This window comes from Pterocles gutturalis, unplaced genomic scaffold, assembly GCF_000699245.1.
Source record: "Pterocles gutturalis isolate BGI_N339 unplaced genomic scaffold, ASM69924v1 scaffold48793, whole genome shotgun sequence".
NCBI lineage: Eukaryota > Metazoa > Chordata > Aves > Pterocliformes > Pteroclidae > Pterocles > Pterocles gutturalis.
The window spans coordinates 1-14,003 of NW_010122297.1; the positions used below are offsets into that span (position 1 = coordinate 1).

At 38.3% G+C, this 14,003-nt stretch overlaps 1 protein-coding gene across 1 annotated transcript in view; it reads right to left on the minus strand.

Annotated features, from left to right (window-relative positions):
- Nucleotides 1-2,034: 2,034 nt before the first annotated feature.
- The window catches only part of LOC104464691, a 22,755-nt gene continuing 10,786 nt past the window's right edge, over nt 2,035-14,003 (minus strand). The window contains exons 3-8 of the mRNA XM_010077475.1: nt 12,810-12,948; nt 11,901-11,977; nt 10,015-10,125; nt 5,685-5,791; nt 3,740-3,830; nt 2,035-2,234 (exon numbers count right to left, since the gene is read on the minus strand). Coding sequence (XP_010075777.1) covers nt 2,118-2,234; nt 3,740-3,830; nt 5,685-5,791; nt 10,015-10,125; nt 11,901-11,977; nt 12,810-12,948 — 642 coding nt within the window. The 3' untranslated portion in view covers nt 2,035-2,117. The remainder of the gene's footprint in view (nt 2,235-3,739; nt 3,831-5,684; nt 5,792-10,014; nt 10,126-11,900; nt 11,978-12,809; nt 12,949-14,003) is intronic.

The following is a 14,003-nucleotide window of genomic DNA, read 5'->3' on the forward strand; positions in this document are numbered from 1 at the left end:
CTGAGTATCAGTTTAACAAAACCAAACTGATTTAACCTTCTCTGTGAACATGTTGGGGTGAGGGTTTAAATCAAGGACGTGTCAAGGACAGGAGAGGAAGACAGAAGCTTGAGCAGCTTGAACTCACCTCGAATTTCTCCTGATGTCTAAAAAAGACAGGGAGAGCTTACCCGTCACACCCTCTGTTGCATATGAGCTCCAGATGTGCGCGTGCTATTTCCAGAGTCAGAGGATACAGATGTCATTAAATATGCTGGTGATCTGCTCCAGTCTATTGAAATTTTTTTTATCTGAGATCAACACCCAAAAAAAGTATTTGAAGACTCAGCATGAAGAGGGGAAACAACTGCAATGAAAGCTATAGTTCCCGTATTACCAAAACAAGGTGCAGGGCACAGATTATACACAGTATCGTGAACCAGAAGTCCTGACGATTGATCCAGATCTTGCAGGACCTCTGCAAGAAGCAAGCAACATTCCAATATGGTATTTTCTTCTCACATGATAGTAGGGTTATGAAGTAGCTTTTCAAGATCCAGTCAGTCTTCCTTTTATAGCAGCCTATTTATACACTCCAAATTCAGTCACAGCTTCCATTGTACTGTACTGATTACTATAGTGCTCATTTCCTCGTTCTGAATTGCACATGCATTTCTTTTCTCACTTTGCATTCTCACCTTCTGAGATCTATTAGCCTTGCATTGCCTTCACGCCATTGCTTACCCTCTCCTAGGTTCCCTTTCTAGGGGCATTTGTCACATTGACAATTAAGTGATCAACAGTTCAGTTATTGTACCTTAATAAAACAAACATTTTAAGCAAAGCCTTTCATCTTTGTTCATTTTTAAATGCATGAAGAATAGACCCAACACAGCACTTGGGCAGTGGTTCAGTATCACTCAAGTTAAAACATCCTCTTCCACACCAAACGGACCATGAAAATCAAGGCTTCTTAAAAATCACCATCCTTTCTACAGTACCATTTACTTATGTTACTGAGTGCCTAATGGCCACTGCTCCTTTTTGCTTACAGCATAAAGTGCACTGACCTGTGAATCATTTGAAGACTGAAATCCATTTTAAAGTCTTCCCACTTGCACTAGACATAAGTTGTGTACCAACTCTTAGACACTAACAATGCTTCCAAATTCATGAGTCCAAAACTCCTGAAGTTAATATTTTTGCACTTGGATTGTTAATGTTTGCTAAAAACCAAAACATTCTTTAGCTGACTAAAAGCTTCATACCCTTAGAACATAAAATCTAAATATAAATGTGGTGGGTGTATAGGGATCTTTTCTCTCTGAGGAGGCTCTGTTAAGAATTTCCAATGTTTTATGCCACCACCAAGCCTCCACTAAGCTGTGACACCTGTTCAGAGTTTTCAGCTTCTTAACCCCTTATTATACTTCCTACCATCCTCAGCAGAAGTGCAGGAAGTGGAACAGAGTTCTGCCATCTGGACTTGCTGTATTAATTCTCACTGGCTCCTCGGTCTCTTTCGCTATTTTACATTAACAGCCACCTTAAGGACAACTAACTAAATGGAAGGCCTTGCTTCTCATAACCAGGGCACCTGCTGGCATCAGTTATCAAGCAGACCCTGGAAAGAAAACCTACAAATTCCATAGGAGGAACATTAAAGATTATATTGCTAATAATATATATTGTTATTGATAACACATGGCCTATACTAAAACAAACCAGCAAACTCTTATGTACTGCAGCTTTTAAGTAACATCATGCTAAATGCATTCTTATCATTCACATTAATAATGATTCACTATTCTTAGGTTTGATATATTTAGCAAACACTAGTGGTGCATAGTGTTAGTGAACAAAAATTCTTTTAGCATCAGTATGTAACCACACTCTCTAACATTTCTGCAAAAATTAAAACATAAAGATATCGTCTAGTCAAAAGTCAATATGCTCTGTTTAGACAGAATGCCTCCTGAAAACCTGCTTCAGAAGACTTTTTCATTACAAACCACAAATATGACTCAGATTCATCACAATAAGAATTTTGACCTGATTTATTCACACAAATTAATCAAAATTCATTTTAGACTCAAAATATATGATATTACAAGGATATCAGTAAATTTTTTCAGGTACTAGAGAATCTTGTATAAATGTATTTGTTCAAGTGCTTCTCTGTCAACATCCTTTTCCATATACACATCATAGTTTAGCTGCATCTCTTCTACCCACTGGCTGAGCAGTATATCCATCTGAAACAACAAAAACAGATCCTTAAATTAACACAGTGTTGAGAAACATAGCAGGAGTTTCAAGGTCAGTACAACATTAAAAAGCCAAGACATAATAAGAGATATTAGTCATTCCAAACTATGCAGCAATAGTAAATTAATTTCTGGAAATTCCATTTAACTTAAACAAGGAGGGAATAAAGATAACTTTAAAAAATTATCTCAGTCAATAGTCTAGATATTTTGCTAGCGTATTACAACTGCTTCTCTGTATGCATCTGTATAAGCCTCAAGCATCCCGATCAGCGGACAACATTCTGACGGAAGTGTTGAGGAAGCAGCTAACTGTACCATAGAAGAATCACAGGTACTTTCTTGTTTTACACCCAGGGATATTGTATTAAGGTTACAAACGGCTTCTCAGCTGCTGTGTAACTACTGCCTGCTCCAAGAAAAGGTCAAATGACATCACTGCTGCTCCTGGGGCTCAGGATCTATTTCACCCATCAGCATATAGGCAACAAGTGATTCAATTTCTCTAAAGCAGACTGCTGTGGCCAGGAAGCCACTTTTTATAAAGAATCTTGTCACATATGACCAGTTTTTGTTTCCTAACGAAAGCCAGCCCACATAATTTGTCTAGGCATCATACACAAAACAACTGTAATCTACTGATGACCCATGGCAAAATGGACACAGAGCCAAGGTTGGTTACTACTCAGGGAACAGCAGCAGCAGCACAGGGCACTGAACATCTTTGACAGTTGCACTGTCATTGTGCTTGTTTCCAACTGCAATTTAAAGCTATGTCACTGATACAAAATGCCTGATGGTAACCACTTGGCTCACTTGGCTAGTCGGGAGACCACATCTCTCCCTAATCTGTACTTCTAGCAGCTCATACTGGCATATTATGAGCCATTTTCTATGCTGACAGCATGTCAGAAGACACGCTATCCTCAGCGATGGTCCTTCTTTAATATGTCTCTTTCTCCCACTAGCTTAACAAAACAGTTTGTCATGTTTCAAGGCAACGTGCGAATATTTGCAATGTGCAAAACGAGCTAAATACATAAAATATTTCAGGGTTTTGCCTCTAGAATCTTATAAATACATCTGTACTTCTGAGGTTCTTTCTACCTCTATATCTGGAAGAAGTCTGATGGAAGTGGATATGATTATCACAAAACTTACATCATAGTATGTCTTTGCTAATGGTTTGTGGGGTTTTTTTAACCTCACAGACAAGGCATTGTTAGTAATACACATGATAATAAAATGATTCATGCAGTCTATAGATATAGGCTGGGATTTCCATTTTACAGGTGGGGACAATCAAAGTACAGGAAGATCTGTTGGTGGTCAACCCAGAAACAGAATCCAGAGTCCTACGTGTTTTAATCTACACACAAAATTACATATCCTTCCTCACAGCAATACTGCAAGTAGCTAACCTCAACTACAGAACTGCCACTTTCATAGAAAGTGACAAAATATGTTGGCTAAAACTATCTGAGGGAACTTACCTGGAGCTTTGAGAGCGATTCTCTAAGGCTTGGAACGGTCACTAATAAGGACCCTCTTTTCCTTACATTACAAGCAATAAAGTCCCAAGCTCTGAAACATATTTAAAAGTAGGTCACCATTTTTAAGGAAAAAACCCAAATTTTATATGAAATTAATCTAACACTTTTACAGTTTAGAGGCCAGTGGTAGACGAAACTTAAAGACTTGCTATACATGCTTATCAGTCACTATTAGTATCTAAGCAAATATCTTTCTATGAACAAAATCAAGCTTTGTATTAAAAACAGAGGGAATATATGGTCTTACAATACTACAATATTTGTAACTTCTTAACTCTGGTACATACATGCATGGAGCTCTTGGAGTGGGTGCAGAGGAGGGCCACAAAGACAATCAGAGGGCTGGAGCACCTCTCCTATGCAGAAAGGTTAGGGGAACTGGGCTTGTTTAGCTTGGAGAAGAGAAGGCTCTGGGGAGACCTTTCAAGTACTTAAAGGGAGCTCAAAAAGAGGAGGGGGAGTGACTGTTTACATGGGCTCATAGTGACAGGACGAGGGGGAATGGTTTTAAACTAAGAGAGGGGAGATTTACGTTACACATTAGGAGGAAATCTTTCACTCAGAGGGTGGTGAGGCACTGGAACAGGTTGCCCAGAGAAGTTCTGGATGCCGCATACCTGGAGGTGTTCAAGACCAGGCTGGAGGGGGCCTTGGGCAGGCTGCTCTAGTGGTTGGCAACCCTGCCCACTGCAGGGGGGCTGGAACTAGATCATCTTTAAAGTCCCTTTCAACCCAGGACATTCTACGATTCTATGTCATTTCGTACTGCCAACACCTTCACTTTGGACTAGGATTAAACATCAACATTTAGTCCCTTTAAACTTTTGGTTTTGAAGAAAATCCAGTCTCTGAGCACACTGTTTTATTAAGCTTAACAACAAGCTGCTCTTTACATACATACTTTGCAATCATGACAAAATAAGTCTCCTAAGATATTAGCAATGGGAGTATTTAAATATAGCCCCCAGCATTCCTTTTTTTCTGATTTTGCGAGTCAGATAATTTCTCACAGCATGGCAATTCAAACTAAAAAGAATTTAATTTCCAATATTCTTCAAATGTAATTTGTCTTCATGGTACTAATGCAATGTTAAACCACTGCCCCTGAGTTCTTGAAGAATCAAATGAATTCTCAGTCATGTGCTTGGACACAAATCTCCTGGCAATCTGAAACACCCACTACCCTTCACCCAACCATTCTGTGCCTCTCTGGTTTACACTACCACCTGGTATCAGGGGTAGTAGTACAAGTCTTAGCTGAAGCTGCTAGTGAATGTCAGACTGTTGCCTGGGATGGTGCAAACACAGGCACCATTTCTTTTTGACTGCCCATTCTAAAAGCATAGTAACATTGGACAGTAAAGTTATTTACATTTTAAACTGATACAGCTGGATTAGCAAAAGCTCATCTGTGAGTTTACTGTATTTGACAGAGAAGAACCTTAGCCACACTTTTGTTTGCTACTACATCCTTACAAAGATACATTAGAAATATCATTAATAACCATGTTTTGCAGTGCATCTATATTAAAGCTCTGACATCCACAAGTCAGTGACCTGTCTTCTTTATGAATATTAAGCTTTATGCTGATACAGTAATTTCAGATCCTTTAACAGCAAGATACTGTTTTAACAGATCAGTACAAGGGTGCAGGGCAAGGTTTGGGTAAACAAAGCAGCAGTGGTTAGTGGATTTAACAACAAACAACTGCCATAACACTTTAGCAGTTAAGTACAACAATTAAGTGTAGGCAGTTTAAAACTATTTCCTTATGTAATTTATGTAGGTGACTTCAAAAAGCACAACCTTAAGGTTTTCCATAACTCACAAGGTTACACACACATTTCCAAAGAAATAGATTACTTGTTTGGACACATAGCTTACCTGGCCTGTTCCTGTCTGTCAAGAAAATATTCAAAGACATTATTCATTACAACAACATCAGCCTTTTGAAGAAGTGAAGCCTGAGTACAGATGTCTGCATGAACCACCTGAAGGAGAAAAATTTCACAAGGCATAAATTCATTTAAGAGACAAATATAGCCTTCAAGAAGCCATGAAGCCTATCAACCAAATACAGCACCTGCTACCACCACTTTGAACCAGTCACAAAAATGGATATTTCACTGGCTTCGTAGTAGACAAAACTGAAGCAAATAACCAGAATAAGCTCTAAAAAATGAAAAAAATAGAAATCAGATTTATCTCACCAAATTAAAATACTTGATTCATTACGTTAAGTTAAATAAACTACATCTGATTTCTGGTCTAGAACACTCTGTGCCATAAAAAGAGGAGATTATGCATGTGATGGCTGTTAGACTTCACTTACCTATATTTTATCACAAATGCTCACTGATTTCAGGGAAGGAGCTAAACTAGCTAAAGTTTTTTTTGAGGATATTAAAAGGCATCTCACAGGTTCACTGGGTTACTAAAGGATTATAGCTAGAAAAGATACTGCAGACCCAGGTTTGACAGCTGAATTCTCATGACATATATTTGGACTAGGAATGGTGGAGAGGCAGAGTGCTCAGAGGCACTGGAGGACACCAAGTGCTTTATCTTACCTAACAACTGCCTCTCCAGTCAGCATAGGAGCTAGTTTGATCTAATCTACCTTCACCTACCAAAAAGGATATTAGCACATCATGTCATTTTCAAACAGGAGAGATTATAGTGACAGGAGAATATGGATGCTCATTATCACTCTGACAATATGTGTTTGTTTTCCTCTTAAAAACAGAGAAATACATCACATCCTAAATCTGAGGAGAAACATAAATTGGAACATCTTTTGAAGGGATAAGGGAGAGAAAGCCAGTCTGAACATCAGTTGCATTCCACATTTTTTTTTTTGAAGGTGCATCCTTATATGTTGAAAATGGACAGAAAATATGAACAACAACTTCTCTTTCCTGTGTGACCTATTACTAGGTTGTGCTGGGAATATACTAACCTGATGAATTCAACATTTTGTCAAACCCTTCCAATACTGGACAGATGTAAAAAGGAATTATTGATTCTGACAGGAAAGCTGAATGTTTGTATAGAAGATTAAAAAAACTTATCTGCTGAAGAACGTTTTGCCCACTTAACAATATATCAATACTTGTTGGGAGGGTAAATTACGTATTCCTCCTCATACCAAACATGCAAAGCACACTGTTCTGATTGACAGAGGAAACAGATACTACCAGCACTGCAACTTGTAAGGGTTCAAGTGCGGAAAAGATTATGAGTTGCCACAGTTTATGACTCTGGTTCATGCTATCAGAATGCATTATACCAATTGCAATTATAGCCAAATATTTCAATAACAGTAACAGAAACAAAACTGTACTGTTCATAAAAAATTAGGCATCACAGAATTTCATCATTGAGAGCTATATTCCATGGGTTCTCTGCAAATACTCTGACTCAGTAAAACAAACAGCTTTATCTCCTTAAGCACATTACCACACCAATGTAGTGAGTTTGTTCACCGCTGCCTGTACTGAGTGAAAATGAAGCAACTGTGTTCTTGTACCTTACTTGGAACTGTCAGGTTAGTGTTTGAAGGCTCTATCTCACTGAGAAATAGGGACAGTTTAGTTGTCAGAATGACCGGTCAAATTCCTACTTTCCCCTCTGGTGTGTGGACATCTGAACTATTTATCCACTAGTTCATGAAAGTTAGAGCTTTTTAGGACAATTAAGATTGGCAATAATTTATCTTAAAACACTCCACTGTAAACTGTAGCAGTACAGGAGTTGATTAAGAAGTTGTTCAAGCATTTAAGCAGCAGAGAAAGAAGACAGACTACTCAGGCCACCATCAGAAGTCCTAAATACAGTAGGTCCTGGTTGTCAACTCAAGTCCTCTGCATAAAACCACTGCTAACTGTAGATTAAAATGAAAGACCATAAACTGGGGTGGTAGAGATATTATGGACACAGGCTTGACTGCTGTGCTGTTACACAGGCAACAGCCTCTTGCAATGGGGCTGGACAGACAGCTAGGTGCAAAACATGCCTCAGCTAGATCTGCCAGAACTCATGTATCAGAGCACAGATTTATCTAGACTGTAAATGGGATTTGGATACTTCTGAGGCTAAGGAGACATTTTACTCTCTTATTTTCAAGTGGCAAAAATAACAGAACCACATAATTTCTGTACAAAAAACCTGAGCAGAAGTCCTTTGATCCAAATGAAAGGGACTCGTGGACTGTTGTACCAATGGACTTCTTGCAGCACAAGAAGTCGTGATTAGCACTACATTTTCTTAATGCTCTACTAACGGCAGACCTAATATTTTAAGCCTCAATTCAGAAAGATGCTTAAACCACTAGGAAACTCTGAACATGTGTTGATGTTTCCTTGACTTGAATAACACTTAAATTTTAACTTAAAATTAGTCTGCATTTACAGCGTAGGTGACCATGCTGACTAAGGCGCTTAAGCACCACATTCTCCCCAAACACATCCTCATTCCTTTTGGGGAATGTGGGACCACATAAAACATGTGTGGCTGCACCATGAGCCTGACACCCAGGTATTGCTCCAGCCTAAACACCACTTTTTTGCTGGGTTTCTTTTTCAGTTGGACCAGTTGCCTAGCAGGCTTGGCTGTGTGCTGGCACAACAGAGGGAGCAGCAACTGATTTTAAAACTACCCTGTTGCCCAATGGAATACACACCAAGCCTTTCATGATTACAGGCAATTTCTGAATTGAGGTCTCAAGTTTCCTAAGATCTGTTTAAGTGTTTACCTTCCGCCCAGCATCTAAGTGTTTGCTCAAACGGCAAAAGATGCCGAGCAACTTTCTATGTACTTTAACAAACCAAATGCTGACCAAAGAAACACAGAGATTTAGCCACTAAAGATATCATTCCACCCTGCTGTCCCTTGGGAACATACTCTAATAAAAATTCAGAATATCCTGAAAAAACAAAAGCTATTTAAGAAGGGTCTTTTCAAAGTTTTTCAAATTTGTGTCATGAATTATTATCAGCAACTGGATTCTGACTATTTTTCAAGATGGTACATATCTTTACAGAGGATTCATTTGGGGGTGAAATAAAAATCTAAGATTGATATGTTCAAAGCAGTGCAATTAACAGGAGTCACATGACTAAATTAGCATCTAATGAGGCTCAACTAGCTAAGTCCTCAGGCACTGCTTTGAAAACATATTATCTTCTTATCTTTATGTTCTGAAATAAATACTTCAGCAGAATTACAAGGTGCAAAGGGGAAACAAAAAGGCTTATAATGAAGAATATACAAGGCTGAAAAGCATGTGTCTAGATCTCCAGCTCTGCTGAATAAACTTTGACAGAGTTCCTTCCAGTCTCATCACAATAAGGTGTTATTAACACAAAACATATGCAAAAACCAAAGGTTATGGATAAACCGGCAGCAATTGAGATTGAACTGGGCAACCCAATGATACTGCTTACTTTGTGTTAAAAATGTTATGTTTATTATTTCTTTCCAATTTAATATCGGTTACTTTAACTCCAAAGAAATTACTACACCCAGCAGTTTGTGTGACTCCATTCAAGAGCACATGCATATAACACAGGATTAAAATCAGTATTCTACCCAGAATATTCTATTTATCAACTTTTGCTGGTAACAAAATAACTGGCATTGCCCAGAAAGGGAAAAAAAATCTCATTAAAATAGTAATAGTTATTTCCATAATGGGACTAGGGAAATGGTTCCCATAATATCACATTGTCTGAAACCCATATTTAGTGGAAGCTACATATGCACTGACATTTCAAGGAAGGAAATACAAATAGGTCTTCTTACAACACAAATCTGCTAATCCTACAAACATTTTTCTGCTAGCGTTAATGAAACACAGACATTTAGTTTTGTTATTCACGACAGAATACACTCAGTTTCAAAGAAGTTAGTAGCAATAATGTCATCGATTTCACTGGGAGAAACAGCTAAGATATGTCTGTTTTGCATAAGCCAGTAGGTAAGTCCATTCATGAAAAAGGCTAAGCGATTCAACACGTCATCATATTTTGATAATTTTCCTCTTCCTCTCTGCTATGAGATTTTTTTTTCACTAATGCAAAGCCCTTGTTTAGGACCAAAACAAACGAAGGCAGAAACTTCATCTCAGAATGCTGATTCACCAGCCACTCACACAAACAGGACACCTAGTACAGAGTGGTTAAAAATAGCCACACTAAACCACATATTTAGTTACCTTTATTCTGTCAATGAACTGGTATTTTGTAATCATCATTTCTTGCAACTGGCAAAAGTCTGCATTCATTTCTACTCCATACAGTTGGGATGCTGAGCTATAAAGATAACCCTACATTAGGAAAACGAAATTTAGTAACTGTGATGCCTTTAAAACAAGTTAAAATATTTCAGTTAAAATGGAAAAAACAAAACACAGGTTAAGATTAGGAAAGCATTTTAAAACAGCAAGTTGAGAAATGTCTTAAAGTGGACGTGACGTGTTTCTCAGAGCTAAGCCCCTGATTTAGCAATTCCTACTTATGTCTCACAAATTTCAGTAAGAGATCCAAAAAAGACACGTCAAAATAATAAAAAGAAAAGGAAAGGTCCAACTTCACTTCAATTGCAAAACAGATGGAAAATGGTCTAAGAAGGGAAAAAGCAGTACAAACCAAGTTACAAAAATAGTGTGAAAGGAAAAGACTCTACACATTTTTGTTTCTTGGGAAAATGGAAGAAGTAAACAACAAGAGGAAAAAAAAAAACCAAAACAAAACTGAGAGATACACATAGTCAAAATGAGTGAAAATGGAGGACAATGTACTGGTAATATAATGGGATATTTTGGTAGCCTCTGTTAGCACCTCTAAGTATTGTACTACTGCCATTTTCAGGTGCTTCATACAGGTATATGTGAAAAAAGTTAATTTATCCCTTAATAATATGTCCAAAATAACGGCTCAGTTTTGGACTGAGATTTTGGAAAGTTGTTGGAGATGTTAGAAAAAAAAAAAGGTACAAATACTTGAATCTACAGGGCCCTAATGAAGATACTGCTTTAAGTGTCTTTGTCTTCACTGAACGCCATAATTACATTTTGCCAACCATGACAAAGGCAAACAAACAACACTAAAGATACAAAATATCTGAGATATCTATGTACTACAATCTAGTTTTCTGAAACCATTCAACTCAGAGTAGAAAAGCAACCTGTGAAGGTGAAGTCACTCCTCCTCTAGTACAACCCATGAACATGATTAAAAAGGAGAACTTTTTAAAACATTTCCCCTGCTTAATCTTGAGACTATCTTCTACTGTAACAATACCAGCATTTAAGTACTTCAAAACAAATTCAGGCTAGCAGAAGTGTTACCATTTAAGGACCCAATGCTGCAAATATTTACAAATGGCAGTAACTATCCTCATTTGAGAAGTCCCAAAATTAGATTATTCAGATGAGTAGAATTACATACTCAAGTGTTTCCAAGATTGAGCCCTAAACAGACATTGACTTTTCTAAGAAAGTTGTAATGTGTGTTTTGCATTGCTGTTGGCCACATGTTGCACCAGCCATGCCAAAAGCAATCAAAATTGCACTCAAGTTTCTCAATGAAGTATTTTATGTGCATTTTAAAACGCAGAGCAGGACAATATGTTTTTGGAGAAAAATTCATATCAAAGTCTTCCTTTGTATAATTTTAACAGTTTGTCAGCTTCATAAAGAATTTGACATAATTAATCTATATATAGACATGGTCAAGACATAGAGGACAAACTTATTTATGAAGGAGAGACAGAGCAGGAACTAGCAAAAGAGCAGCATGTGTGATAGCAATATGCTATTCTGTTGGACAACAGACTTTTGCTCTCCATAAGCAAAATCATTTGTATTCCCTCTGGTGAGGAACAGAACAAGAACTGAAATCACTAGTAAACAGCACCTTATACTGTTCAGAGAGTCAGATCACAGGTGCCTCTCAGAATGACCCATCCAAGATGGAGTAACGGGAGTAGGCAGTCAGAGAAGAGGGAAAATGTTTGTCACAGTAACAGAACATGAATTCCTGTGCTGGAAGTTACCGCAAATAGCACTGCACCAAGTCTGGAGCCAACGTCAACCACTACCTTTCCTGTCAGGTCAGGCAATACATGTTGATAAAGAAACTTCAGTTCCATGAGGGAAAAGGAATGCGAAATAAACTCTGGGAAATAAGAACAGAACAAAGGTGTTGGGTGGGCAGTACTAACTATGGTGTTATTAACCAATGAAACATTAATATGAAGAGTTATCATCACTGAAAACCTGCATGGTTTCCTGCCTGAACTAGTGTTGGGGACCCTGGAAAACCAGAGTTTACAGATTGGAGGTAGCCTGCCAAGTAGTTTGTCCCAAGTCTGGGGATTCCTTTACACAGAGAATTTTTAAATCCTTCATGAAACCGAATTACCTTTTTCTGCACAGTGACATATATTAAAGAATACAAAACAAAGTAACTTGGAATTGTTTAGGCAAAAAAGAAAACATGGTACCTAAGGCTCAACACAATTCATGCAAACCTTTTTATGGGCAGCCATTAATAGCTTGAAACTCCAAAATTTTAAGGAATGGAATGTTCTCCATATAACAATTCCTCCTTCAGTGCCTGTGCTATACTGGTGACAGCACTGACCACACACAAGCTTTAAGACAGATGGTGCTTTCTACAGTTTTTCAGCATGGGAGAGGAGACTGAGGCTACTCCATGGACTTCTACAGTATGGTCTTCCTCTTGCATACTCCCTCAGTGCTACATGGCCCTGTCTCTTCCCTGCCCAGTTTTTGTGGGTAACTAGTGTCACGTGTACACTGCAAATTCAACTTACATGTGTAGGAGCCTTCTTCCATTGGTTATGGGAAATAATTCTGGCCTGGGTACTACACCAGTCTGGACAAAGTCCTCCATGAGCTGGGTGCTGTGTTGTCCAGCTGAGTCACTGCACAAACCAGTTTAGTTAAACTGAATTTGTTTCTCGTGTTCCCAGAAAAGCACTTACCTAAAGATGCAGTCTTGTATGAGCCACATTCTGTGCAGTAGCTCCTACTCATTTTCCCCTCCTCACACAATGAATCAACAAAATCATCATCATAAAGGAATGCATCAACATGAATCATGGGCACTGGATGCTGGTGTATCTGAAAGATGAACAAAACCTATGAAAGGCAGAACTAAGTCTCTTAATTTCACTTACACTGTTACACAGTTAATTATCCCACTATCCTACCTTTCCCAAAATCCCCAATATCCAAGTTTTTCCTTACTCAAAAGTTACAAAACAAAATTAAACCATAGAAATCCTACATGTAAACTGGGTCATCAGATTCCACTGAAATAAACAGTAAGTGGAAGTCAACAAAGGAAAGCAAGCTGGTTTCGACAGCTGAGCAGGAGACCTGCTGTAAAATTTGCCTCTTTAATGCTTGCTTCACTATAGAGGTACAGGGTAAAGGAAGCTTTTTCTCTTCCACTTTAATGAGGAAAAGGTAAATTAAACTTAGGAGAAGGGGCAATTTTCCTTCTCAATTTCAACTGTCTGAATACTTTAATCTTCATGACTTATGCCTCAATCTAGAAACACTCTTGATTAACATGGGTGTCATTTTCTATCAAAAGCATACCAGTTGGGATGCTTGTCTCTCATTATTTCAAGGAGCATAATCTTCATCCTCCTACTCCTGTTTCCACTCTCTACCAGGCTTACTCTGTGCAGCCAATCCACTTTTCCCATTTAAAAGCCACACACCACTTTTGTGGGAAATGCGTTAACTTTCCACCTATACTGACAGCTCAAGTACAAAAGGTGCTCTGCCCTCCCCCAGGACTCACAGCCCACTTCTTTCTGAGCCATCGGAATCTGAAAAGAGCTCGAAATCATTTCTGGGCTGCCCACATTATGGCAACAGTGGAACACTGGCCCTGCATTTCTGTTTTCTTTAAGGGGGCTGTTAGAGTCTATTATGGAGCTAACATTAAAGAATTGCTGTGACAGATGCCATACGACACAGAATGAAAGCCATGCCAAGTAACTTATGATAAAAGTATTAAGAACTGTGAAGCAACTTTCTTGGGGTGACACAACATGCAGAACCAAACTGAGGTTACCTATACCTCAATCCAGTGCTCATTCTCTATTATGAACTTTTACTAAAACTGAAATCATCACAGTCCCCAAACAAATTATGCGGTTCAG